Source organism: Aspergillus saccharolyticus, assembly GCF_003184585.1.
Source record: "Aspergillus saccharolyticus JOP 1030-1 unplaced genomic scaffold BP01scaffold_7, whole genome shotgun sequence".
NCBI classification, from domain to species: Eukaryota; Fungi; Ascomycota; class Eurotiomycetes; order Eurotiales; family Aspergillaceae; genus Aspergillus; species Aspergillus saccharolyticus.
Window position 1 is genome coordinate 11831 of NW_020290617.1, and position 22848 is coordinate 34678.

General features: G+C 50.2%; 7 protein-coding genes and 2 non-coding genes across 9 annotated transcripts; 6 read left to right on the forward strand and 3 right to left on the reverse strand.

Annotated features, from left to right (window-relative positions):
• Nucleotides 1-89: 89 nt before the first annotated feature.
• On the forward strand, nt 90-2705 carry BP01DRAFT_314272 (protein kinase IKS1). The gene is made up of 2 exons (XM_025572533.1): nt 90-256; nt 335-2705. The coding sequence occupies exons 1-2, from the start codon at nt 198-200 to the stop codon at nt 2379-2381; spliced, it is 2106 nt and encodes a 701-aa protein (XP_025433283.1). The 5' UTR covers nt 90-197; the 3' UTR covers nt 2382-2705.
• Nucleotides 2706-3542: 837 nt separating this feature from the next.
• BP01DRAFT_414234 (D-hexose-6-phosphate mutarotase) lies at nt 3543-5087 on the reverse strand. The gene is made up of 3 exons (XM_025579043.1): nt 4746-5087; nt 4331-4660; nt 3543-4260 (listed from the first exon to the last, which is right to left on the reverse strand). Exons 1-3 carry the CDS (start codon nt 4989-4991, stop codon nt 3874-3876), a joined length of 963 nt encoding a protein of 320 aa, XP_025433284.1. The 5' UTR covers nt 4992-5087; the 3' UTR covers nt 3543-3873.
• A 372-nt stretch (nt 5088-5459) lies between these two features.
• Nucleotides 5460-7363, forward strand: BP01DRAFT_335705 (TauD/TfdA family dioxygenase). The gene is made up of 4 exons (XM_025573209.1): nt 5460-5961; nt 6031-6520; nt 6588-6893; nt 6958-7363. The coding sequence occupies exons 1-4, from the start codon at nt 5706-5708 to the stop codon at nt 7145-7147; spliced, it is 1242 nt and encodes a 413-aa protein (XP_025433285.1). The 5' UTR covers nt 5460-5705; the 3' UTR covers nt 7148-7363.
• A 564-nt stretch (nt 7364-7927) lies between these two features.
• BP01DRAFT_t73 lies at nt 7928-8012 on the forward strand. Its single transcript has one exon. It is a non-coding gene; the product is annotated as a tRNA-Gly (tRNA).
• A 2009-nt stretch (nt 8013-10021) lies between these two features.
• BP01DRAFT_335708 (uncharacterized protein) lies at nt 10022-11272 on the forward strand (the record flags this gene model as incomplete). The annotated part of the gene is made up of 2 exons (XM_025573210.1): nt 10022-10110; nt 10369-11272. The coding sequence occupies 2 exons, from the start codon at nt 10022-10024 to the stop codon at nt 11270-11272; spliced, it is 993 nt and encodes a 330-aa protein (XP_025433286.1).
• A 177-nt stretch (nt 11273-11449) lies between these two features.
• Nucleotides 11450-12788, reverse strand: BP01DRAFT_389855 (putative RING finger protein). The gene is made up of 4 exons (XM_025577948.1): nt 12681-12788; nt 12498-12620; nt 11663-12413; nt 11450-11593 (listed from the first exon to the last, which is right to left on the reverse strand). The coding sequence occupies exons 2-3, from the start codon at nt 12572-12574 to the stop codon at nt 11693-11695; spliced, it is 798 nt and encodes a 265-aa protein (XP_025433287.1). The 5' UTR covers nt 12575-12620; nt 12681-12788; the 3' UTR covers nt 11450-11593; nt 11663-11692.
• Nucleotides 12789-13891: 1103 nt separating this feature from the next.
• Nucleotides 13892-13983, forward strand: BP01DRAFT_t74. The gene has a single exon. It is a non-coding gene; the product is annotated as a tRNA-Pro (tRNA).
• Nucleotides 13984-14309: 326 nt separating this feature from the next.
• BP01DRAFT_389856 (putative telomere length regulator protein (Rif1)) lies at nt 14310-20025 on the reverse strand. Its single transcript, XM_025577949.1, has 3 exons — nt 16945-20025; nt 16629-16895; nt 14310-16579 (listed from the first exon to the last, which is right to left on the reverse strand). The coding sequence occupies exons 1-3, from the start codon at nt 19873-19875 to the stop codon at nt 14441-14443; spliced, it is 5337 nt and encodes a 1778-aa protein (XP_025433288.1). The 5' UTR covers nt 19876-20025; the 3' UTR covers nt 14310-14440.
• A 617-nt stretch (nt 20026-20642) lies between these two features.
• BP01DRAFT_213187 (synembryn) lies at nt 20643-22540 on the forward strand. The gene is made up of 6 exons (XM_025571090.1): nt 20643-20789; nt 20847-20921; nt 20984-21273; nt 21329-21448; nt 21511-22355; nt 22417-22540. Exons 1-6 carry the CDS (start codon nt 20762-20764, stop codon nt 22514-22516), a joined length of 1458 nt encoding a protein of 485 aa, XP_025433289.1. The 5' UTR covers nt 20643-20761; the 3' UTR covers nt 22517-22540.
• The last annotated feature ends 308 nt before the right edge of the window (nt 22541-22848 follow it).

Below are 22848 nucleotides of genomic sequence, written 5' to 3' on the forward strand. Positions count from 1 at the left end.
TTTTTCAATAGGGCAGATTCCTCACCGCCGACGGAGCTCACGTGGGGCTTCCCCAGCCTCACTTGAAGGCCTCGTCTCCGTAGCAGCTGCCAGAAGATACCTTGCATTTCCTTATCATCATAACCCATCATTTCGGGCTATTTATTAGCTATTCATGTCTTTGTGTGCCTTGTGGATATGCCACTCTCCCCTTGACAATGGAGGATGAGGGCATGTCCATTGTTCCCTATGGATCGGGTAATCTTGATGTCGTGCTGTAAGCCAGCCTTCCTTCCCCACTCCTATCGTTCTCCCTAAATTAGATATTCTAATGCGGAGTATTGTCTTGCTGCAGGCGACACAATGACTCGGTTGTGGTTTACGATCGGGATTCGCGGCAACTCGTTCTCCAGAACACCGCAGAACGAAGGGGTAGTGACCTGGATCTAACCGACTGTCCTTACTGCCATCGTCCTTTGCACGAGACTGGATCAACTCATAGTGATCATGAAAATAGCGCGAGCGGGCAGGGTGAATTCGTTAATCCAGACTACTTTCGACTACTTCATGCCAGCTTACCTGGCTCTACGGACTCGTCCAACGCCCCTTCCCCCCGTCGCCGTCTCGTTCAGCCAGCTATTGCGGACGGGCCCACAAGTGGCCCTAGCGATACGGAGGTCGACACCCATATAAGTCAGGGAATTTCGTCCGCAGCATTCACGCAGGACTACTTCAAAAAATTCTTTGTTGAAGAGAGGGTCCTAGGTAAAGGCGGCAAAGGCGTTGTCCTTCTGGTAAAACACGTACTGGACGGTGTCTCGCTTGGCCATTATGCCTGCAAGAGGGTTCCTGTCGGAGATGATCACGAGTGGCTTGAAAAGGTGTTGGGTGAGGTGCAGCTTCTGCAGCACCTTTCCCATCAAAATCTCGTCTCTTATCGACATGTGTGGTTGGAAAATGCAAAGATCACTACATTCGGGCCGAGTGTCCCATGCGCGTTCATACTTCAACAGTATTGCAACGCGGGAGATCTCCACAATTACATCTGTGGTGCAGTGCAAACCCCTACTACGACACAGCAGCTTAAAGACCGCCTGAGAAGAAGGTCAAGGGGTGGACTAGATCCTGAGAATGACCATGGGGCACTGCGCAAGCTCCATTTCGAGGAGATTTACTCCTTCTTCAAAGATATCACTTCCGGAATCCGGTACCTTCATGCCAATGGCTATATCCATCGTGATCTCAAGCCCCACAACTGCTTACTGCATAAGACAAGTGACGGGGTTCGGGTGTTGGTGAGTGACTTTGGCGAGGTTCAGGCCCAAGATGCAACTCGAAGGTCCACCGGGGCTACAGGGACTGTTTCTTACTGCGCACCGGAGGTTTTAAGGCGGGAGTATCCTGACGGGCCCTTCGGTAACTTTACCTTCAAATCCGACATCTTTTCCCTAGGGATGATTTTGTACTTCCTCTGCTTTGCGCAACTTCCATATAGCAACGCCGACTTGATCCACGAGGAGAAAGAAGACTTGGACCGACTTCGCGAAGAGATCAGTCAATGGTCGGGATTCGACTACGCCAGACGCATGAGACCGGAACTCCCCGAACAGCTTTATATGTTCCTTCAGCGTTTGCTGTCCGTGGATCCCGATCGCCGCCCATCGGCAGAAGAAGTCCTTAACGGTCTTCAGGCTGGGGCCAATGTCAATGAAAACTTCCGCCTGAAGCGGACTAGCCCGACTAGTCCTGACATGCGCCCCAATTCTCGAATTCATCCGGTAGAGAGTCCGTCGCCTACATCCTACACTCGTCAAGCCCTGTCTCCAAACAGAGCTCTAGCGAGGTCACCACCAAGTGCTCGGCGGACATCTGCGTACGATAGCACCAACCCAGATGCAGCTAGGGCTGATTCCACCTCGTCCTCTTTGAGCTCTGAACGAAACCTCATATTCCGACCGCGTTTCTCGAGTACTCCCTCATCCTCGCTGTCGCCTACTCATCGTACATCTGAGGAACATCAACACGAAGTAAGGCCCCAGGACCTACCTGACACGGCCGAAGAGCCCCGACAACAACATCTCCTCCCACCACCGCCCAGCCACTGGTTCTTGCAAAGATACCTCCCATTCTTGGAACCCATAACAACATATCTGGTGGATCAGCAGCTTGGGCTTACAATCGTGCAACTGAGCACTTTTCTCCTCAAGCTACTCTCCGTATTTCAGCCCTGCAGTCCGCTGACCGTCAATCCATGGGTTACTTACCCCTTGCTGTTAGTGGCAGCGGTCAATTTCCCAACGAAAAGCTTTGTCAGGCAGATGATCTCACTGGTGCTGCACCTCCTGGTTGTAAGTTTGTGTATGCAGATGGAGGCGCTCTGTTGGAGGACGTACATGCGTTAAAATTCCGGTCCATGATGTTCGTTTGAGTGGTTGCTTGTATCCGAGTTGGGGTGGCACAGGGTTCAGACTGCGACGGAAAGAGATACGGCATCTGTCGCTTCGGTGCATGGCTTCGCAAGCGGTAGTGAAGCTACGCCTTTAATTGACAGATGCATGTGCCCATGTTATTGAAATGCATTTATAAACTATTTTAGGCAGTTACCTGGGTAGTGACAGTGACCATGCCGCATGATACGGGGTAAGATTCCGTTATTCGCTCATCTTGATGGCATAAGCGCTGTCCGGGGTCTTCTGATAATAGTTTGACACGGCGCCCTTTGAAAGATGCTCCTAATACCTGGTGAAGGCGTCAGAGACATGATATGTACTCCGTAGTACAAGCCAGACGCTCAACGTGCTGTACTTAGCCGTGTTGTGGTTTAACTACAATAGGCCTAACTGCTTGGCCCAACTTGGGACCCGCAAGGATCATTGGTCACCTCGTGTCATCCTCTCTATGGCCCCCATCGTGATCCCCTCACTCCCCATCTATACTTTCGTTCTACAAAAGTCTTCCTATCAATCATTGAAGCTGACGGAAAGTCTCCGGGGCATTTTTTGTCTCTTTTCTGCTGCACTCTCTCACTCCGCATAGAATTCAAATCATCTCTTCTGGCACCTCTCCCATGATCGACAATGCTGTCACAGTCTGTGTTGGTCTTCATCTTACTCTTGTCCTTGCCCTTCCTGTTCAGTTATCACATAATCTGGGGACTTAACTGCTGGATCAATCGACAAGAATACCTCGAGCGCACTAGGACGCGCTTGTCTTCGCTGTGAGCGGGTTTTCCGTCTCTTGAGGGGCACGATTACTATACAAAGATTCCATTTCTATGCGGTCGATACCTTCACCGACGGCTCGTCTCGCACCTCATCCTTGGGGCTTCGGACCAGTGACACTTTCGGCATAAGAATCGCATTCTCCACGCGAACAAACGTCCGATGTTCAGAGACTCTGCGATGATATACGGGCCTTTACTGGGACTATCAGCGAATGAGGGCGTCACTGCTAAGGTTTCATGGGCAAATGAAGCGCTAAGCGGCTAGAGCAGAGGAGGGGGAGGTCGTTTGTTCTCTAACAAAGTGGTTGCTCGGATTGGTTCCCTTGGGCAGGACAGAGCCCGTATTCCCAACTTAACATACCTTGAGCAATGTTCCACCGTCGCATGACAGTTCTTCATGCTCGTGAACTTCAGTGGGCGAGGCAATCTATCTAAGTCATTCATCACATATCGTCTCTTCGAACCCTTTGGACAAAATTATATCTCGATCAGAGTTCACAAGGTCAGCTAAGGGTATTGCTTAAGAAACCCTCTCCGGGTACATTGGTACCACACGAGGCATAGACTGACTCAGGTACACTGTCATGGCATATTAATCTTCTATCTTCATGCGTGACTCAGCTCGCTCGTCACTGCATCAATGTATCAATCAAGTAGCAGAATCAGGCAAATCATAGCCTCGGCCGGATCGTCTGGCCGCCCTCCCAGGACTCTCCCGCTTCTAAAGTCTGCCAGCCAGCGACAGAGCCGGCTTCGACACAGATCATGTTCTTGTAGGCCTCATCCGGCCCGAAGTCGGCCATTCCCTTGGCCTTTTCGATCCAGGGGTTCCATACCACAACATCCGTTAGGGCTTCCCGGGTGATGGAGAACAGGGGTTTGTCATCAGAGACCGTGGTGACCTCGACCGGGACCTTTGGGTCGAGCGACTTGTACACCCGGTCGGTTTCCTTGTTGATCTCAACCGCGGAGGAGGTTTCGGTCTGGATTGAGCCACCCTGGGTCTTATCGGCATACTCCTTGGATTGGAGGTTCTTAACGCGGACTTGCGAGATGTCCTATATCCCTTCTTGTCAGTCTTTTCTCGCAAAAAGCTTAGCAATGGGGCCGGTGCCAATGTCAACGCACCTCAACGCTCAGGTATGTGTGCAGCAGAACCTGGAACTCGAAGTTCTGCTCTCCCTTGTTTTGTACCTGCAGGAAGGTTTCCAGACCCTCCTTGGTCAGAGTGACACTATACACCAGACCAAACTGGTAAGGCCACGCCTTCTGGAACTCCTCGCTCAACATCGGGTGCGACAGGCCAAAGTCCAGCTTGACTGCGTCATCTCCCTTCTTGCGGTCCTTGCCGAGAGACTCGGACGAGGACTTGCCGAGAAACTCCCAGTTCGAGTTCCGTGCGAAGCCGTGCTGCGGGAGGGAGGATGTAGCGTGGTTCGAAGGGGGAGGACCGAAGACCTGACCATGATCGTACTCGTTAGACGTTGGTTATTTATTGATGGAAAAGGATCTTGGTCTAGTGGTTCGTTCAGGACTCGCTTACCGGGAAGACGACAGGGATTCCACCACGGATGGGCTTGGAACCATCCAGGTGAGCCTTTTCGCTGACGAACAATTGCTCCTTGCCGTTGGCGAGCTTCCAGGAAGTGACGGTCGCTCCGTATAAGTGGACGGTGACCGACTCGCCGCTAGGCAAAGTGGCCTGGACTGTGTTGTCGTGGAAATTGACCGTTGGCTGAGGGATGGAAGCACCCACCCCAATGGCGGAAGGCTTGTTAGAACGGTCCATTGTGTGATGATAGATAATTAAGATGGCTGGTGCTCAGGAAAGGAATATGAGAATGGGTGAATTGAATGACTTCTTGTCTGTTATGAATCAATGCGGGGGGACTGTTGTTTGATGCGCCTGAACGGGCGGGGCAGCAGCGTCACCGTGGGGCCTTTTTCGCTTTTGTCAGCAGACCCTTATGCGCATAAGAGCTGTCCTATTTTGTAGTAATGCAGGACAATGCAGGACACTGACACGAGCAGGTATTGTCGCCATTGGAGACATGCGCATCTTCAATGGGCGGAAGATAGAAATTCTAGAAATATACCATTCACTAAGTACGACTAGGATGCGAGTCGTAAGTCGTTGAGAGTAACGGATTTTTGATCTCAACCAGCAGTCATCCGCAGGCTTTGACAGATCAGAAGACAATATCTATTCCTTCTCCAAGACAGCTATCAAGACTTGATCGAAGGAACATGCCACCCTTGAAAATATACTGTCTAAGATCCCTCAGTTGAGCGAGTTTGGCTATGGAGTTAAAGCATTCTACTTGAATAGTCATGTCATCAGCAGCCATAATGATCGATGATTGCACCATCAGAGCCCGCGCGGGGTCGAGGTTGATAATTCAGCATATATTAAAGCAACGAAAGATCACAACGCCCTGTCTTCGTACTACCTGACTGAATTTTGCTGTCATTCAGTATACCCTCAGTCAACTTCAAGCCCAACATGACCACCACAGTGACGATCACCGCTCAACAGCCCGATATCCAGTACACGCCCGACGTGGACAAATGGCGTGCTCGTGCGGAGCATCGCTTGCGCTCAGAGAATCTTCCCGGGGCACTTCCTTCCGGGTTTCCATCAAAGCTCGACTCTGATTTAGTCTGGGAAGGCAAGGATATCGCAGAGCGGTATAATTGGACCTATGTCCTGACCGAGGCTGACCTAGAGGAGATTGATGCTGCACTGCAGCATTTCAAAGGTACTGGTCATCAACTGCCCATACTGTGACTAGATCTGTCTTGAACCTCTCTAACACTTTAACTTGCAGCACTGGACAAGTCCCTTGGCTTCATCGACCCGGAGACCTTCCCACTACCAACGCTGCACTCGACGTTACGTGGTATCTCGCGTGAGCTCCATAACGGACACGGATTCAAGGTTGTTAGCGGTGTGCCGGTCGACAAGTACTCGCGTGAGGAGAACATAATCGTCTATGTGGGGATCTCCGCGCATGTCGCTCCAATCCGTGGTCGCCAGGACTCGTCCTATGACGGCAAGCCGGCAGACGTGATGCTCAATCACATAAAAGACTTGAGCGGCCAGGAGGGGAGCAAGGGGCGCATTGGGGCACCGGCATATACAACAGACAAGCAAGTCTTTCATACTGATCAGGGAGACATCATCTCCCTCTTTGCCCTCAATGCGGCCGCAGCCGGCGGCCAGAGTAAGCTGGCCAGTAGCTGGCGCGTGTACAATGAGTTGGCGGAAACGCGACCTGATCTGATCCGCACGCTCGCGGAGAATTGGCCTTTTGATGGGTACTATATTATGATCTCAAGCTGCCAGTGAAACGGGGCAATCCTGCTGACTTGTATATGGTGATAGATTTGGCAATCCTCAGAACCCATATCATGAGCGTCCGCTTCTCTTCCATCAGGCAGCCACCGGCACGCAACCTGAACGCGTGGTGATTCAATACGCACGCCGTAGCTTCACTGGATTCCAGGACTTGCCCAGGTCCAAGAATATTCCTCCCATCACCGAGGCACATGCGGAAGCTTTGGACTCGCTGCACTTTTTGGCTGAGAAGTTCGCAGTCGGCTTGGACTTCCGTAAGGGGGACATTCAGTACATCAACAATTTGAGCATCTTCCATGCTAGAGATGAGTTTCAAGACACCCCGGAGCAGCAGTGAGTTTCTCTTTCCGCAACGTACAACTGATGCCCGTCTTTACAGTCGCTGACGAGGGATTAGGCGCCATCTCATTCGTCTCTGGCAGCGCGATCCGGAGTATGCTTGGGACACACCCGTCCCGTTGGCCAAAGCCTGGAAGCAGCTCTACGAAGGAGTCACCCCTGAGGCGCAGCTCTTTCCCTTGGAGCCTTACATCCGGAGTGCGGCAGCTGGTGGTAGGAAGCATTGGTTTGTCAATGCGTCTATATGATGCTATTAGCATATTCTACCGTGTTCACCCCCGGTGTCGACTATTTACCTTGCATCGCGTGCACACCTGTACATCGCAGCAGCACGCTTGTTGTTCAGCTCCATTAATTGTGGATCTTATCAGCGAACATATATGTTTGCCTAGTCTAAGCCATTGAAACCGGAACACGGCCGAAATCAGATCTACTGGAGACAATGACCATAGCCAGACTAATTTTGCGAGTAATACTATAGATACAAACACACATTCACAATTCTCTAGCAGATCCATCAATTGCGCATCATTAGTCGGTAGAAATTAAGGTCTGGGGTTGTCCCACGGTACGGGCAGAGGTCGATAGCCCTACACCTTCTTACAGGCTCCACATAGCATACCTTTTTTTTTCCCTTGAACTTCAAAACTTTTCCTTCTCCCTCCCGAAGTAACTTTCTTCCGACCCCTTGGGATCGAAGCCGCTGTTCTTTTTCGGCGCATTGTTCAACAATCGCGGGCCATACTACTGACGATCCCGCGGCGTTAGCGGCCGTGGAGCAGGATGTGACGGATTCGGCGCATCACCACCCAGATCTCAGGGGCACCATCAACTGACAGGCTTTGCGTATAAAATGAGACCCTCCTGATACATAGGACAGCGTGTGGATTTGGTTTGTGCCAGAAGGTTTGCGGAAAAATAGTTCTTTGGTGGCGAAAAGAGGGGAGATCATTATTCCTTTGGCTAAATAAGAACTGTTGTTAAAATGACATAACAACTACCTGGCCCAAATGGTCCAGTGGTTCACAGCGCCAATCTTCTAGTGGTTAGGATCCAACCTTCCCATTCGCATAGGATTAGGTTGGGACGCGAGTTCGAGTCTCGCTTGGCGCATCTCTTTTTTTTTTCCCGTATCTTTCTATGGAGAAAAATCACCCTTGTCAAATAAAAAAATCACCCTTGTCAAATAAACCGTATGGTTGTTTTTTTTTTTTTTTCAATACCTTTAGTACAATTAAGACTTGCCTGTTCATCTCATGAGGCTTGTTACACCAGCGACAGGTCGACTGTTGGTACGGCTGAGATCACTGCATGCTCTCGCGTTGACTGATTTCCCCCGGGGTGGAACTCGGTCGTGGCTACACAGGACTCGTCCCAGAAGACCCATCCCGAGAAGAAATAGAATACAAAAGAGGTAGGTTGATTTGCGAAGTAAAGGTTATTACTGAAGGTAGGCCATATACGGTCAATCGAGGGACAAGCCGAATCATAAATTGACTGGGACCACCTCCTGAGCCCTGAGTAGTATATAGAGCCGTTTTTTGAGTGACAGGTGAATAGATGAGTCGGCGGACTCTAACCATGGGTCTAGTCGCCGTTGAACTTCTCCCGGCCACATTTGAGCTCGTCTAATATTGTTACGGCTGGAACCAGCAGGGAATGTCGTTACGCCGCATCGGCCAGACTGAAAGTTGAATCTTGTGGGACCATGAGTCAATGACATGTATGGCTCTGAGAGATCTAAGGAGTAACCCCATTTGTCAGTGGGCGAAGTATTTCTCAAGTTCTCAGCGATAAGATTCAACCACAGCTAGCGACCTTTGTTGCTCGCGCCCCGTGATGTCGACGCATTTATCATCATTGAGGAAACTCGGTTTCCACGGGGCCGGTAAGCTCAACAAAACCACTAAGCAGCAAAACATGATCAAATCTGTAAGTTAACTGAATTCGAGGAACAACAAATCGCCCTTTCGGCGCATGTCTCGGAAGAGAGCATACGATGCACCAAAAAAACATACAACAGAAGGGATTCGCTGGTGGTCACCCACCCAACTACTAACCTCCCGGCGTGTGGCTTGAGTACGGCTGAGCGGACGGGAAGCCCTATTTTCCACACCCTGTGGTCGTATGTGCCTGGATATATTGTCTATGGCTTATATTGGCACAATGTTGGAACAAGCTAACCTCAAGTATTATGGAGATATGGAAGTAGATTGAACGGACGTGCAAGCGTTAGGTTGACTTGCTTTGCCCTGACTTCATTCAACACCATGCAAATCAAAACCGAGGCCAGAGGTCAACCCTTGTACTCCGTATGATGTTTAAATAAGGGTCTCTAGCCCTCTTTGGAGATCCTCCATTGCCTTTACGGGGTTCCACTCATCTACATCGTATACATATATATATCTCGCTGGAGCAGAATTACTTTCTGTCGGCATCTCTCAACACCATCCTCGAAAATGGCGCATCAACCTCGCCATAGTTGATGCTCCCGATACTTCCTACGAAGCCCCTCTAACCAGCATCATATTGTATGCATATACGCTACCTGAGCATACCTCGATAAGCCCCCCTGGTTGCCTTCTATTACCCGATTGCAAGACCGACAGTCCCTCGGATTGTCTCGCTCACTCAGCCATTCAAGGCACGCTCGTACATCGGTACCAGAAGGAAACGAGCAATGTGCGTACCTATATTAAGCAGGATTATGAGTCTCTCGTCCCGAATGATCTTGTTCGTGGCTTGCACAACTACCGGAAGTTGTGTCGAGAGTTGCTCCTCACCGAGTCCTCCCCAGTTTGTTCATCCCCTTGCGTCCTACTGCCAAACCCAGGCAAGGAATTTCGGACTCCCCGATACGGCATGCGACCTCATCATCTCCCTCGTTCTGAGCGGGGCATGTGGCGTCGAGCCTGGCCAGAGCACCTCCCTCACGTGTTGATAGCAAGACCTTCCTTGCCCCGACAGGGCCTGTAAGGACTCACAGTGGCTGATATGTTCCCCTTGACATATATGTCGCTTGTCCGCACTTGGAGCTCACTCCTTGGCTTCGACCTCAGAACCTAAATGAAAGAAATCACGGGGATGGGAGATGACCCTAGCCCTACCAGAAAATAGACGACATGAGCGACTTTTCGCCCTCACCGTACCAACTCCTCTTCGAGGCAATCATATTCTGGAGCATCGCAATCGTGCTATACATTGGTAGAATGTAAGTTACTGCATTTAGTTCTTGACGGGTATGGTATTCCATTCTCAGAAGAGCTTCTATTAAAAGTCTCGCAGAGTTTCCCGTGTCATTGCAACCGGTTCGATCAAGCGCCTGTTTTGTATGATGCAGCCATGATTGTCAGTTGTCTGTAGCCACTGACGCCCAACCATTTTAGTCGAGGACTATGTGATGAGTGTCACGTTTGTGAGGTGACCTCACGAAGCGAGTCGGGACATACTAGCTAACCACCCCGTGGAGGCAGTTGATCTATACGTCAATGCTGGTTCTGATTCAAGTTTCCGCCCGCTATGCGACCAACCTCGTGGACCCGGCACAATACGAGGAGATTCTATCCAACCCACAAGAGGTCAACGACCGTATATTCGGGAGCAAGATTGTCATCGGCCTCGAACAGTGCATGCTGTTCTCGACCTGGGGGGTCAAAATCTGCATGTTGACCATGTTCTGGCGGCTCACCCACAACGTTCGGCTATTGCGGATGTATGTTAACCTGATCGCTGTCTTCATCGCTGTCGGATTCGTTGTTATCATGGTCACGTACTATGCTGTCTATTGTCGACCATTCTCACAGTATTGGGCTATGCCGGTACAGGACTTGCAGTGTGCGACCTACCAAAATTACTCCATCACGCAGGCAGTATTCAACATATCTTCGGATGCTGCCATGCTCGTGCTACCAGTTCCGTTGCTGCAGAAGACTCAGATGAACAGGAGAAAGAAAATCATGCTGGCGGGCGTCATGAGCCTAGGTGTCTTCACGATCGCTGCCGCCATCCTCAACAAGGTGTTCAACTTTGCCTCACCCTTGACGACCACCTATCAGCTCTGGTATATCCGGGAGGCAAGCACTGCGATATATGTTGCGAATCTAGTGTGTCTGTCACCCCTGCTTCGACGGATGCTTGGCTCGACCATGCAGCAGATAAGAAGCTGGCCATATGGTCACCATGCTCGCTGGCATTGGAAGGGATCGTCCAGTGCATCGCACTCCGGACAGATTCAGCTGGACCGGAAGACCTGGACCTCACCTCACCTTTGTATCACCCTCAAAAGGAAATGTGAACAGTCTACAGATGCTGAAACGCCGTCACGCGAGTATCGGTCCAATTGCCAGCGTAGAAGCGAGGAAGCCATCATTTGAACGCATGTTGAGGTTTTGAACAGGACTCCGGATCCGCGTACGGGTTGTTTCTGTCAGGTTCGTGAGAATAAGAGTCAATACGCATTCAGAAAAGAAGCAGAACTGAATCAAATTGATACAACGGCGCAAAACGCTAAGGACTTATCTACATCAACGCCAGTCGCCTATCCCGAGCTCGGCCTCATGATACATAAGTGAGAGACAAGAGAAGGAAGGCACGTTATCAAACTCGCAGTATGGCGCCGTCGCGGTGGGGAAACACAACGAAAGGAGTCTCTTGGATCAACTCTATGTAATCTAGAGAGTAAGTAGCCAGTGCCTCTGGAGTTCTTATGGTCAGCTCCTCCATTGAAAAGCGATGATAGAGGCAGAACCACAGTCTCGACTTACCGACGCCCAGGTGCGAAGCCTTTGAATGAGCTACCAGAGATGTGGAAAGAGCTCACGTCTGATCACAACCGCTGGCGGAAAAGCCGGGTCAGTCCTGGGAAGAATCCACCCGCTACGGCTGCCCGTCGAATTGCAGTAGCTCGCCTTGCACAATGGGCAACAAGCGTGGCGTGTCGTGAGCCACGGATCTAGGCAAGAAGAATGAAAGATATGATCGCACGGCAGTGGGCGAATCACATCCTGGCCATTGAACTCGTCCATACATATGACACACTCCTTGGTGGCATTGGGCATGTCAGGGTTCGCCTCTGTACCGGGGGCAGACCGGATCGCATCGACAACAGCATGAGCGGCATGAGAAGGATCAGCAACAGTGGCAGGATCATCACCGGCATCAGGAATATTGACAGTACCAGCGGCATCGGGGGCTGGGCCGTTCTCTGATAATTCATGAGGAGGCACGTCGTGGCATATGCCATTGGAGTACACAGCTTCATTCATCTGGCCAAATTCGGTGACCTCAGCAGAAGCATTGTGGTTCGAGACGGCGGTAACCGTTTCTTGTGCGATCCCCTTGCCAGGCGCGCAACTGGTATTAGCTGCCAGCCAGTCACTGTACTTCAGTGTCAAGAAGCGGCGATTAACTTCGCGAATAGATATCACAGCGCGGCTGGAACCAATCGGGGCAGTTTCGGGATCATTGCCAGGCAGCTGGCGCACTCGGCGCCGTCTTCTTAAGTCGAAGCTTCCCCTGACGTCGGATTCGAGAGTCAGTACCGGCCGACAATGGAGACAAAGAAGAAGGAACCAAAAACATTTCAGTCTGCCCACTCACCATATAAGAAAGCCGAGCAAAAGGAAGGCAGCTGGGGCAAGGAAGCCCACAATGGCTGCTTGGGAGAAGCTGATCATGGCCAAGCAGGCTGGTTCACGTTGCGTCTATCTCTTGAAGTACAGCCTAGATCTTGTCAGGGACTGATAGACAGAATCAACGATACCAAGCAGAGAAGTCACATACGTTGGTCTGTTGAGCGGTGAAAGGAGGCGAAGTTGTATATCTCCGAGGATCCAGAGATGTCAGCTGTTGCGGACAGAAGTTTGTACGCACCGATGAGTTCAGTCAATCACCAGATGGAAGGGGAAGAGTAGGAAGGAAAGACAGATAGCAAGGCCCGTGTTATGAAGTTAAATATTTTGTCGTTTGCACACGAATCGCAAAACAGGTGACTTTCCTCTATGGTCGAGCGTACATACCGACACGCCAGATATGGTGCAAATGAGTAAAGGGTTGCGATTCTCTGGACTCTCTTCTTAAGATCTCCAAACCCCTTTCCTCCTGATGGAAACAAGACATGGAAGATGGTGCTCACTGATCTGTGCAGCTAAGTGAAAGGAAAAGCCGGAAGAAAAGAGCCGTGCAAAGAAGTTGATTCCATCCGGCATTGTTTTCCCTTTTCTCAAATGACGAAAGACTGACTGAGTGTTTGGATGACTGTCTACCGACCATTTATTTATACCGCCTACCGCTCGTTTGTTTGACTCAGCTTCAGCTTGGAGAGGGGGGACGGGACAAGGACAATTCATTCTGCAGTCTATCTTCTCTTGAAGGAAAAGGAACATATGTGTACTGAAATGAATCAGTCGGGTTCTCCAATGGAGAAGGAGTGGTTCTGTGCAGATTCGATAGATCGGTGGGAGTTGGCAGTGCATGCAGTGTATGCAGTGCTTAGGCGGGGACTTTGGAAGTATAAAAGCTCAAGAGATGTCTATGTATGGCCCCTTCTTCAACGGGCCATGCGGTAGATAGAGAGACCATACTATCTTGCAAGCGACAAGAGGACCGGTGTGGTCATGCGCCAAGACGGTTTGCACTTATTGTGGCACAGAGCTCACTGCTCGGAATCTTCATAGCCAGCCAATTTATGTGATATGTAATGGGCCAAGAGTTCCTGACCGGCGCGGACAAGAATAAGACTGTTGCGAGGATCCTGTCAGTAAGACAATACTGGGATTCCCACCGCTGCCATGCTACTGTAGTTAATGGTTCCTTGCTGAATCAGTACTAGGCGACAGTAAGGTGGGAGGTTGCGCCCCCCCCCCGCCTCTAAATCTGCTCATGATGCAGGAGACCGTAATTCTAGCTGGCTGGCCTGCATACTTCGTCAGCGCAAGTCATTGAATGAGTATTTTGGCATAGAATACACCATTTATAGCTGAATATCATAACAGGCCCGGGTGGTCTAGTGGTATGATTCTCGCTTAGGGATTCCAAACCCAAGCATATCTGCGAGAGGTCCCGCGTTCGATCCGCGGCTCGGGCCGTTATTCTTTTTTCTTGCCTTCCTACATCTCTTCTCTGCTTACTTGTCTATCTGTGAATCGACAGATGCGTCTCTTCAAAGCGTCGGAGGTAAATGACACCTCGAGAACAGCCGGAAAATATACTTTTAGCAGTGTGGGTGCATGCAAACCGCACCTCATCATCTTGAATTTACCTCAAAATGGACTTTCTCTTCATGTGCAGGTGGAGAACCATAGTACAAACCCTCTTCCTAATCATGGCAATTCAAATATCAAAGCAAACCAGTATAACGATGCAAAATGAGAGCAAACCAGAGCCAGGAAGCAAATCTTTTCCAGCGTCCGTCCCCCAAAGACATACACGTTGACCCTCAACAAAAAAAATGAAAAAACAAGGGCGTATAGAATATAGTACCTATGATAAATACCCTGCAGACATACCAGACGCCTTCGCTATGCAAGAAATAATAGAAATAGTCAGCCCGCATTCCTCCGCATCGCCTCGTGTGTTTCCACCCGAATATCAAACAACAAGTCATCAATCTGTTTAAGGGATTGACGGTCCAGCCTGGCTAATTTGACGTCGTCAAGTACTTTTCGAAGTGAGCTGGTGATTTCCGCCTCGGATTTTACCAAAGCCGCCTCTGTTCCGGTTTCAGTTCCTGCTTGGATGTTGAGGGACGAGGCTCGCGTTTTCTTCTTTTTCTTGCCAGAGCTCTTCTCTCTGCCGGCAGATGGAGTCTTCGATGACTTGGATGTAGCCTCTGTGATGGGGTGTGTGTCGGTCATGTGGATCTCACTGTCTGCTGAGGAGTTGCAGCCATCAGCAGACACCGGGTGGCTTGATGCTTGCTCCGAGTCGCCAGGCTTTCGCGGCTCCACGACTTCTTCAGGGACGACAGGAGCCTCGGAAATTCCTTCAGCACCACCAGCGCGATCAGAGGTCTTCTCACGCGCCATCACCCCTGTCTCGTCTCCTGCTGCAGTTTCCTGCGGATCACTCTCCTCCTGTATGGTGTTTGTGTCCTTGCCTTGCTTACGTGAACGAGAGGGCCGAGGTGATTTCTTTGGCTTCTTTGAAACCGGACTCTCCTCAGGTATCGGCGGCGCAGCCTGACCACTCAAACGCGAAGATCTCCTCTTCTGAGACTTGTCCTGACTCTCAAGATCCTTGTCCTTCGAGCTGCTAGGCTCCGACACTTGGCTATTAGTGACGGGTCTAATAGCGTCAGCAGCCTCGGCCCTGGTGTCATACTTCCGTCGCTTCGGCGCAGACTCGGCAGGCGAAGAATCGAGATCTTTGGGGTTCGGCAAGTCTTGCTTGGATCGAGTCGTATCCGGTTCTTCCTCCTCGGCAGCAGCGGGCATGCGTGTGAGCCGAGAAGAGCGGCGTCTTTCCTTGTTTCTAGGAGTGTGCTCTTCCGCCTCACGCTTTCTTTTCTTCGATGGTAGAGCCTCTTGGGAGATTACTCTCGCTCTTTCGCTACCCGCAGCTTCATCCTTGTCTACAGCAAGCTCCAGATCTTGCTCTAGCTGAGATGTCACCTGATCCTCCATGTCGATATCATCATTGCATGAACTGGTAATGTGATTGTGTTGTTCTGCTTGTGATTCGGCGACTTCTGTAATTTCGAGCGATCCTTCCTCTTCTTGTGGTCCAGTCTCTGTATGGAACGCAGTGGCTGAGGCGTATGCCTTTGATGCAGATGTATGCCGTGGCTCTTCACCGTCAGTGGCATTCCCTGCATGATGCTTTTCAGCCGCGGGTTCCTGAGGAGTGTCAGACATCTTGCCGGTGGAGGAGCGGAGGCGTTCAGTCATAGGCTGGTCCGCAGCATTGCTTGAAGCATCTTGAGTGACGTGCTCTGTCTGATTAAGCTCGGAACTCGATTTTTTCTTGAGCTTGGCTGAGCGTCTGGCCTTTTTCTTTGCCTTCTTGCTCTTACCCGGCGTGGACACGGGTGTTTCAAGATCAAGGGTGTTCCCGTTGGCATCTGGGGCAGGAGTGAGCGAGTCATGCTCTGCGGGAAGAGAAGCAATTTTCGGAGGGGAGGATCGAGGCTCATCATCCAACGAGGCTTCTGGGACAGATGATAGGGCTGGTGCCGCATGCAAATCGCTAAATTGCGACCGGCTTCTTGCAATTGGAGTAGGTGACGAGCCAAGGTAGTTATATTGATTTTCTGCAGACACTGGTGGCAGTGGAGGAGTTTGAGGGGTTCCTGCGTCGGTCTCGAAGCTCTGAAGATGGCGCAGCTGCGGTGGAGTCATAAAATGAACATCCTGGGGTGTATTGCTTGGAGGCGAAGATGATTGGAGATTTTCAATCATCGAAAACAGCTCGCTGCGCTTGCTGCTGTCTTCTGGTCCTGATACAAATGGATCTGAGTGAGAAGCAGCACGTGGTACAACAGTCAGACTGTCAGCTTCCCGAGCGCGTTCTTGTTGAATCTCTTTCGTAAGCCCTCGCGTAACTGCACGGTCTAGACCTCCAGTGACAGGTGATGAGTTCAAGCCCGAGTCTACCGGTTTGTCCAGAATAAAAGAGATACGAGACTTCAACGACATGTCCACAGAGGGGTTTGGTTTGTCGGCAATCTCGACAGGGGCGTCAAGCTTGAACTGTTAGCATGATATCATTATAGCTTGTTATGGCATAAAGTACCTTCAATTCTCCTGAAGGTGTGATAGCCTGCTGATGTTTCATAAGCGCTTCTAAGCTGTTCAGCGCCTGCGTAATCCTTTCTGAGCGGGGCGGATATCTTTGCAAGCCGAAAGTGGTGCTCCAGAAATCATAAAACCTTTTTCTCACTGATATATGTGAAGAATCAAGACCAGCATGAATGATATCCTCGAATTCTGGCAAGAACGCGACATCGTGGGGAGAAGAAGCTTGGAGGATATTCAAGACTGCTGACGACAACGCGCGACACTAGACAAGGGTTAGAGTATTTCTGGAGCCCCTTGCTTCTTACACTTACCGCAGTTAAGATCCTGCTCTCCACGCCACCTTCAACGCTAAGTCTCTTATCTTCATCTTTCAGATACATGACCAGCGGTAGTTGGAGATTTCTAAGCACAACGGACCGAGCAGTCGGAGTACCTGAGCCCAAGAGAGATGTTAAGGATTCGATGAAGTCCGCCATACCGCTCGTTTCCGAAGGATCAAAGCGCTCGTATGACTCCAACAGCGTGCGTCCAACCAGGTCAAGTAACTTTTGAAACGGCAGATGTTTCTCAGTGATTCCTTTCTCAAAGTCCTGGTAATAGGTAATGGAGGAAAGTAAATGCTTAAGGATAGATGCCAGCGGTAAGTACGACTTCCGGGCGCCACCCTTCAGGATTGCCTCGGCAAGGGGCTCAAAAATCATGAGCACAATCGCTTGATCACTTTTCTCGGTTCTCACAACACGAATGAGTGAGTCAAGAAGCTCATTCCACACTTGAAAATCGCGATAATAACTCAACCCTGTTGAAAGAATTTTTACAACGTTCTCATAATCTCGAGCAACGGAACCATCGCGTTCGCGTGCAGTCTCCATTGGTAGAGAGCGCAAAGAATCTGCGGCCGATTGTGCCGTACAGTCCCAGACAGTCTGTGCCAAGAAGGGGCCTAAGGGAAAGTCGGAGTCGCCGTAGTCATCGTAAAGACTCGCACACTGCTGGAGTAATTCTAAGCGCGAGCTCCGCGAAGTCTTATCACTGCACGTTGCCTCAAGGACACTCTTCACCAAGCGAGAGTATGCGGTGCTGCGCACGGTGATGACGGACGTTTCGCTGATCATTCGAAGATAATGTAAGGTTGGGGTGCTTAGGTTGGTGCTTGCCCTGGAATGGCGATGGGTAGGAGTAGTAGCAGCTTGGAACGAGTAGTCAGAGGTTCGAAGAACAAGCTTTTCCGTAAATCGGGCACTCCCAAGGGAGTAGATCATTGTAGTGGACAAGAAGCGAAATCGATCGAAGAACACATCCATGGAGCCATCTTCTTGGTTCGCGCTGAGCGCATCTGGTCCGGTGGTCCAGATCCGGCGAAAAAAGACAAGTATATGAGCCACAGTCTGCATTGATTCGGGAGTTGGAGTGATTTCTTTGTTGAAGGTAAATGCTAGGGCTCTTGACAAGTTCAACCATGCGGCGCCAACATTTGACTGTTCAATATTGGCGTTCCAAATCGGCGCTTTGAAAATGGTCTCGATAACGTCAAGTACCGATGAGATTCTCGACCTTAGCCACCTGCTCTCAACCGAGGGTAACTCTTCTGGGTCCAGCTTATTGCTTTCGATGACTTTGTTCTCTACCCAGGGTTTTGGATGCGAGCTCCAAAACATATTAGACAGCACGTGGGCAAGCCGATCGTGCATATTGGGTACTGTTTCGAATACCGTCGACAAAGGCGAGGCGACGTACTCCTTCCAAACAACATCAAGATGCTCAAAAGATGCAGACGGACGGAATGCATAGTACAGTAGATTGTAATAACTGCACAGAGCGAGCTGGCTAGGTTGTTTGTCATGCTTCTTACGGTCAAATTGAGACATGATCGGCTTGCTCAGCATCTTGAGTATAGAAGGGCTTGTCGCGTCGCTAGGGCCAACAACAAGAACGAATCGATTCCAACCAACAATGGCCTGGGCCTTGATAGAAGAGTCACTGCAATTGAAACATCTTTGCAGAACTAGCACCCATTCCTTAAAATGCTCCCACTGATCAACGTTGAACTTTTTGCTTCTCAAAAGCAGCACGATCACGCCCCAGACCTGCGGCACATGTATACCTGACTCAGAATTGTTCATCATCCGTGACATTCGCTCGCATACTTCAGTTACCATCTTTCTGTTCTTGTCAATGGACTTGCCGAATACATCTCGGACAGCCTTGGATAGCGTTGGATTGGGGCCGCAGGCGATGGAAGTCTGGAAGCCAACTGAAATAGCTTTTATGCGAGTATCCTTCATGTGGTGAAGTAATCCCGAGATCAGATGCTCCATCCACAAAGCTGCATGAGAGACGAATGCGGATCTCGATTGATTGAGAGCACGGGAGTAGATGCTCAACCGCTGAGACACAATTGCGTTCCCGTTGACGCGACCAGTCAGACCGTTTAGAACAGTGAGAAGACGTATCACTCTAGCATTGGTCATGACCTTTGCCTGGAAATTTTGTGTAGCCAGGACCGACAAGTAGTGTGTGACCACGGACTTAGGCACTTTCGCATCCTGCAGACAATCGATAGAATGATCGATAAGGAATGCTTTAAAGTCGTCTGAGAGGCGGGTGGAGATCTCACTGTGCCAAACAAGAGCAACAGCCAGCTTCAGTGCCTGGATGACAAGATTGGTATCCAAGGGACCTCCGTTCGCCACGTCCCTGTTGACGTCTCGTTGAATGAAATGTGTGATTGTGCCCAGCTTCGCAATGATTTCTTGCTCTCCAGGAAGCCCCTCGTATGCCCTGAGTGCCCCAAAAAATTGCATGTATGCGTCCAATCTAGAGCTGACCGTGTCACCAGCTAATTGCTGGAGAATGGATTCGAGGAGCATGGCGAAAGAGTCGGGCGTGTGCGGTGTGGAGGAAGGAGAATCGGTGAGGGTGTTCGAGTTTGTTGACTTAAGGATTGACTTGGCAGGTCTCAGTTCGTTTGACGGTGGAAGTACCTTCAGCTCGGGTCGCGACTTCGCAGCTGAATTTGTGAATGTCGGTGGCTTGATGTATTTAGTCCATGGTGAGAAATTTACACGCTTAGATTGGCGAGTTGAAGGGGCGCCAGTTGAGCCGTTGACAGAGAAAGGCGACTCATGAGGCGTATGCACGATAGCCGGAGAGTCATCAGTTCGATCCTTCTCGGACAGCATACAAGATGTCCTTGGTGGAGTTGGCGGACGAGCAGAGACAGGACCGAGAACCTCCACCATATTTCTAGCGATCGAATGGTCAAGGAAGAGGGATCAGATGCGAAGAAAAAGAAAAGAACATCGCGATATAGACCTGACAGCGATCACGAGTGGTCCATGGCCTAGTCGAAGCCTGGGAAGGACAACTTTTCGAGCGAGATATGGAAGTCCAGATGGAGCAGGGCTGTCGAGCGTTTGTTCCTCTGGGGGAACCGCGCCAAGCCACGCAGCTCAAAAGAGACGCGCCTGTGGCTGAGGCACGCGTAAAGTGGCAGCGCCGCGTTTGATGCCTTAGAAGGTCTGATTCAGGCCTCAGGCACTGACCCCTGGTGTGGGCTCCGGGCGGGAAATTGAAGCCAACGAAAACTAAATGAACCATCAATGACAGACAGAATCAAGCTAGAACACCGGGCTCGAAATGTGGGTCGGGAGTCTCGTGTCTTTGATAGGACAGATTCTCAAAAGCCTGGATTATCTTCTTTCAGACAGAACATAAAATCATTTACCTTACTACTGTGTAGTACATGCTATCTCTTGTCGTGGATCTGGTGGAGATCACTTGTGAATCTGAGTGGGGTTCTTCTGCTTTATCGCACCTCTATTCACTTTCCGATCCAGCAAGCTTTAGCTTCTGGCAAGAATTATTTTTCCTGCAAGTCTCAAGACTGAAAGCCTCCATGCCCCTTGGTGCAAGCTCTTTGAACATTGCAATACGCTGCAACTAACCTTCCCACCCTGGATAACGGCACATCGGTGTTTGCGCGGTCGCAAAGAGCCACTGACTCTAATCAAGTGGGACCCAAGTTTGGGCGGACTACGGAGTAGTAGGGGGCGTGTTACAAAGCTACCCGGGAAACAGGTATCGGTCTGCTCTGTCTGCTAAGCTCAAGGCTCAATACCCATAACGATGGAGTTTCGCATACTCCAAGGTGCAGGTAAGTAGGATATCCATGATAACCTCATCTAAGACTAGCCTAACTGGTTGTTATTAGCTAAATCGCAACGGGTCACCCAGTTGGTGGACCTACTCAAACAAGACCAGAGTGAGAAATCGCTCACATCAAAGCGTAAGTACAAAGAAATCCGTGGATCTGAGTAAACTTCTTATTCCGCGGGTGGTGCTTCACAGAACGCGTACAGACCCTGCTTGAACTGAGGCAGCATGGCACCAACCCGGACAACGCAGGCCCGATCTACTCCAAAGAGGTCCCAGAAACCCAGAACCTGCTGTCTGTGCTTCAAACGCTGACTTTCTTACAGGGAATCCAGCTACTAACCAAGTACGGTGTTACTGGTGAGACGACCGATGTGCGCCGAGCTGCTTTACGATGTGTTGCCAATGCTCTTCTCTTGGATTCTTCCATGCGCCAGTTGTTCGTCGATACAGGCTATGGGGGTAAATTGGCGGAAATGCTCAAGGTAAACACCTCAAAAGGCACTGTCTAGCATATTTCCTATGCTGATCATAAGGTAGTGCGATTCTTCGGATGATGAAATGGTCATCAGTCGCATATTGTTTCTTTCAACCTATGACACAACCATGGACTTTCAGGTACTCATTAAGAATCATCTCCTGGCCGAACATGTCAATTATGTAAGTCAAAGCCCCGTTTTCACCTATTATAGCACTATGGATTGACGGGTTGATGTATACAGCAAATCATGCGACATGCCAAGCAATTCCCAAAATCAGGGAAGAAGTCTTTGTCACAGATGGACGAGCTTGCGCTCATCGATACACTTAAATTGATATTCAATGTCTGCAAGATCTACTCCGATCTGGCGGGTAGCTTTTCGCTCTCAATCCCGCACATATTCAAGATCATTAGCCGGATGGATATACCCGAAAAGCCTTTTGATGGTCTGCTAGGCTATCTCCTGAATTGCTTGTCAACTCTTGATCTCGAGAACAAGAAGGGCAAAGCTTGGGAGAACAATCCACTCTTTCCCACGTTCAACCAGAACTGCAATGTTGACAAGTTGATCAATATCCTGGACCAGGCTGTGTCTGCATACAAGGCAGATGAGTTGGAAACCAAGGCAATTCCACTCTTCCATACTCTCGTGACTATTCATGAGCTGGCGCCTGACGGCCCTCGCAAGTACATGCAATGGCTCTTGTTACCAGATGACAGTGATAGGAGCCGTCCTATCGGACAGTCAGACACGCTTTCGTCCAAGCTTCTGAATCTCTCAACAACTCCTTATCCCAACTTGAAGACTGCGATCTCCGAGCTCATGTTTGTTCTCTCCGGTAAGGACGCGGAGAACCTGACTAGAAACATTGGCTATGGGTTTGCAGCAGGATTGTTGGCGTCTCGCGGGATGGAGATACCGCAGACCGCGGGCGAAGCGTTTGCGACCAATCCGCAGGGATTCAATTCGGAAGTTAACCCTATCACCGGACAGAGATGGGCTGCCGAGAAGCAGGATGAAGGCCCCCAAATGACACAGGCTGAAAAGGAGCGTGAGGCGGAGAGATTGTTTGTGCTCTTCGAAAGGTTTGTGTTGTGTTTTTCCCGCGACCCGACCACATCTCCGATTGCTAACGGCGTCAAACAGGGCCAAGGCCAATGGAATCCTCAGCGTGGAGAACCCTGTCACACGCGCCTTTCATGAAGGAAGATTCGAAGAACTCCCCGATTCGGATGACAGTGACTGAGCCTACGCTACCTGCTGCCTTGTTACGGCTGTACCATATTCTGTCCCCTACTCTGATAGCAGAGTTTGTACAATTTCTTTTTTCACTCTACGTGTCCAATTCACCGCCGAGCTCCTGAGCATAGCGCTACGACTGCATCTGGCATTTGTGTACGTTAAACTTGCCGAGATAAATCCGTCGCCTGTTGATCTCGATCTGTCATCTGCAGAATCCAATGGAAACATTAATAAGCGAGGATAAATTCAAGCACAATAAGCAATTATACGCGATCTGGAAGGTGCTTGAAGTTTCTGGTAGAGTCTGGTGTAGCAAGAATCGGCCTTGACACGAGT

Coding starts and splice junctions, on each gene's coding strand:
- BP01DRAFT_335705 (XM_025573209.1), top strand. CDS start 5,706: ATGACCACCACAGTGACGATCACCGCTCAACAGCCCGATATCCAGTAC. Junction 5,962..6,030: donor TGCACTGCAGCATTTCAAAG/GTACTGGTCATC, acceptor TTTAACTTGCAG/CACTGGACAAGTCCCTTGGC. Junction 6,521..6,587: donor GAGAATTGGCCTTTTGATGG/GTACTATATTAT, acceptor ATATGGTGATAG/ATTTGGCAATCCTCAGAACC.
- BP01DRAFT_389856 (XM_025577949.1), bottom strand. CDS start 19,875: ATGGTGGAGGTTCTCGGTCCTGTCTCTGCTCGTCCGCCAACTCCACCA. Junction 16,896..16,944: donor AGAGCAGGATCTTAACTGCG/GTAAGTGTAAGA, acceptor ACCCTTGTCTAG/TGTCGCGCGTTGTCGTCAGC. Junction 16,580..16,628: donor CACCTTCAGGAGAATTGAAG/GTACTTTATGCC, acceptor TAACAGTTCAAG/CTTGACGCCCCTGTCGAGAT.
- BP01DRAFT_314272 (XM_025572533.1), top strand. CDS start 198: ATGGAGGATGAGGGCATGTCCATTGTTCCCTATGGATCGGGTAATCTT. Junction 257..334: donor GGTAATCTTGATGTCGTGCT/GTAAGCCAGCCT, acceptor GTCTTGCTGCAG/GCGACACAATGACTCGGTTG.
- BP01DRAFT_213187 (XM_025571090.1), top strand. CDS start 20,762: ATGGAGTTTCGCATACTCCAAGGTGCAG. Junction 20,922..20,983: donor GAAATCGCTCACATCAAAGC/GTAAGTACAAAG, acceptor GGTGCTTCACAG/AACGCGTACAGACCCTGCTT. Junction 22,356..22,416: donor TTGTTTGTGCTCTTCGAAAG/GTTTGTGTTGTG, acceptor GGCGTCAAACAG/GGCCAAGGCCAATGGAATCC.
- BP01DRAFT_414234 (XM_025579043.1), bottom strand. CDS start 4,991: ATGGACCGTTCTAACAAGCCTTCCGCCATTGGGGTGGGTGCTTCCATC. Junction 4,661..4,745: donor GAATCCCTGTCGTCTTCCCG/GTAAGCGAGTCC, acceptor GATCATGGTCAG/GTCTTCGGTCCTCCCCCTTC. Junction 4,261..4,330: donor ACACATACCTGAGCGTTGAG/GTGCGTTGACAT, acceptor GAAGGGATATAG/GACATCTCGCAAGTCCGCGT.
- BP01DRAFT_389855 (XM_025577948.1), bottom strand. CDS start 12,574: ATGATCAGCTTCTCCCAAGCAGCCATTGTGGGCTTCCTTGCCCCAGCT. Junction 12,414..12,497: donor TTGCTCGGCTTTCTTATATG/GTGAGTGGGCAG, acceptor ATCCGACGTCAG/GGGAAGCTTCGACTTAAGAA.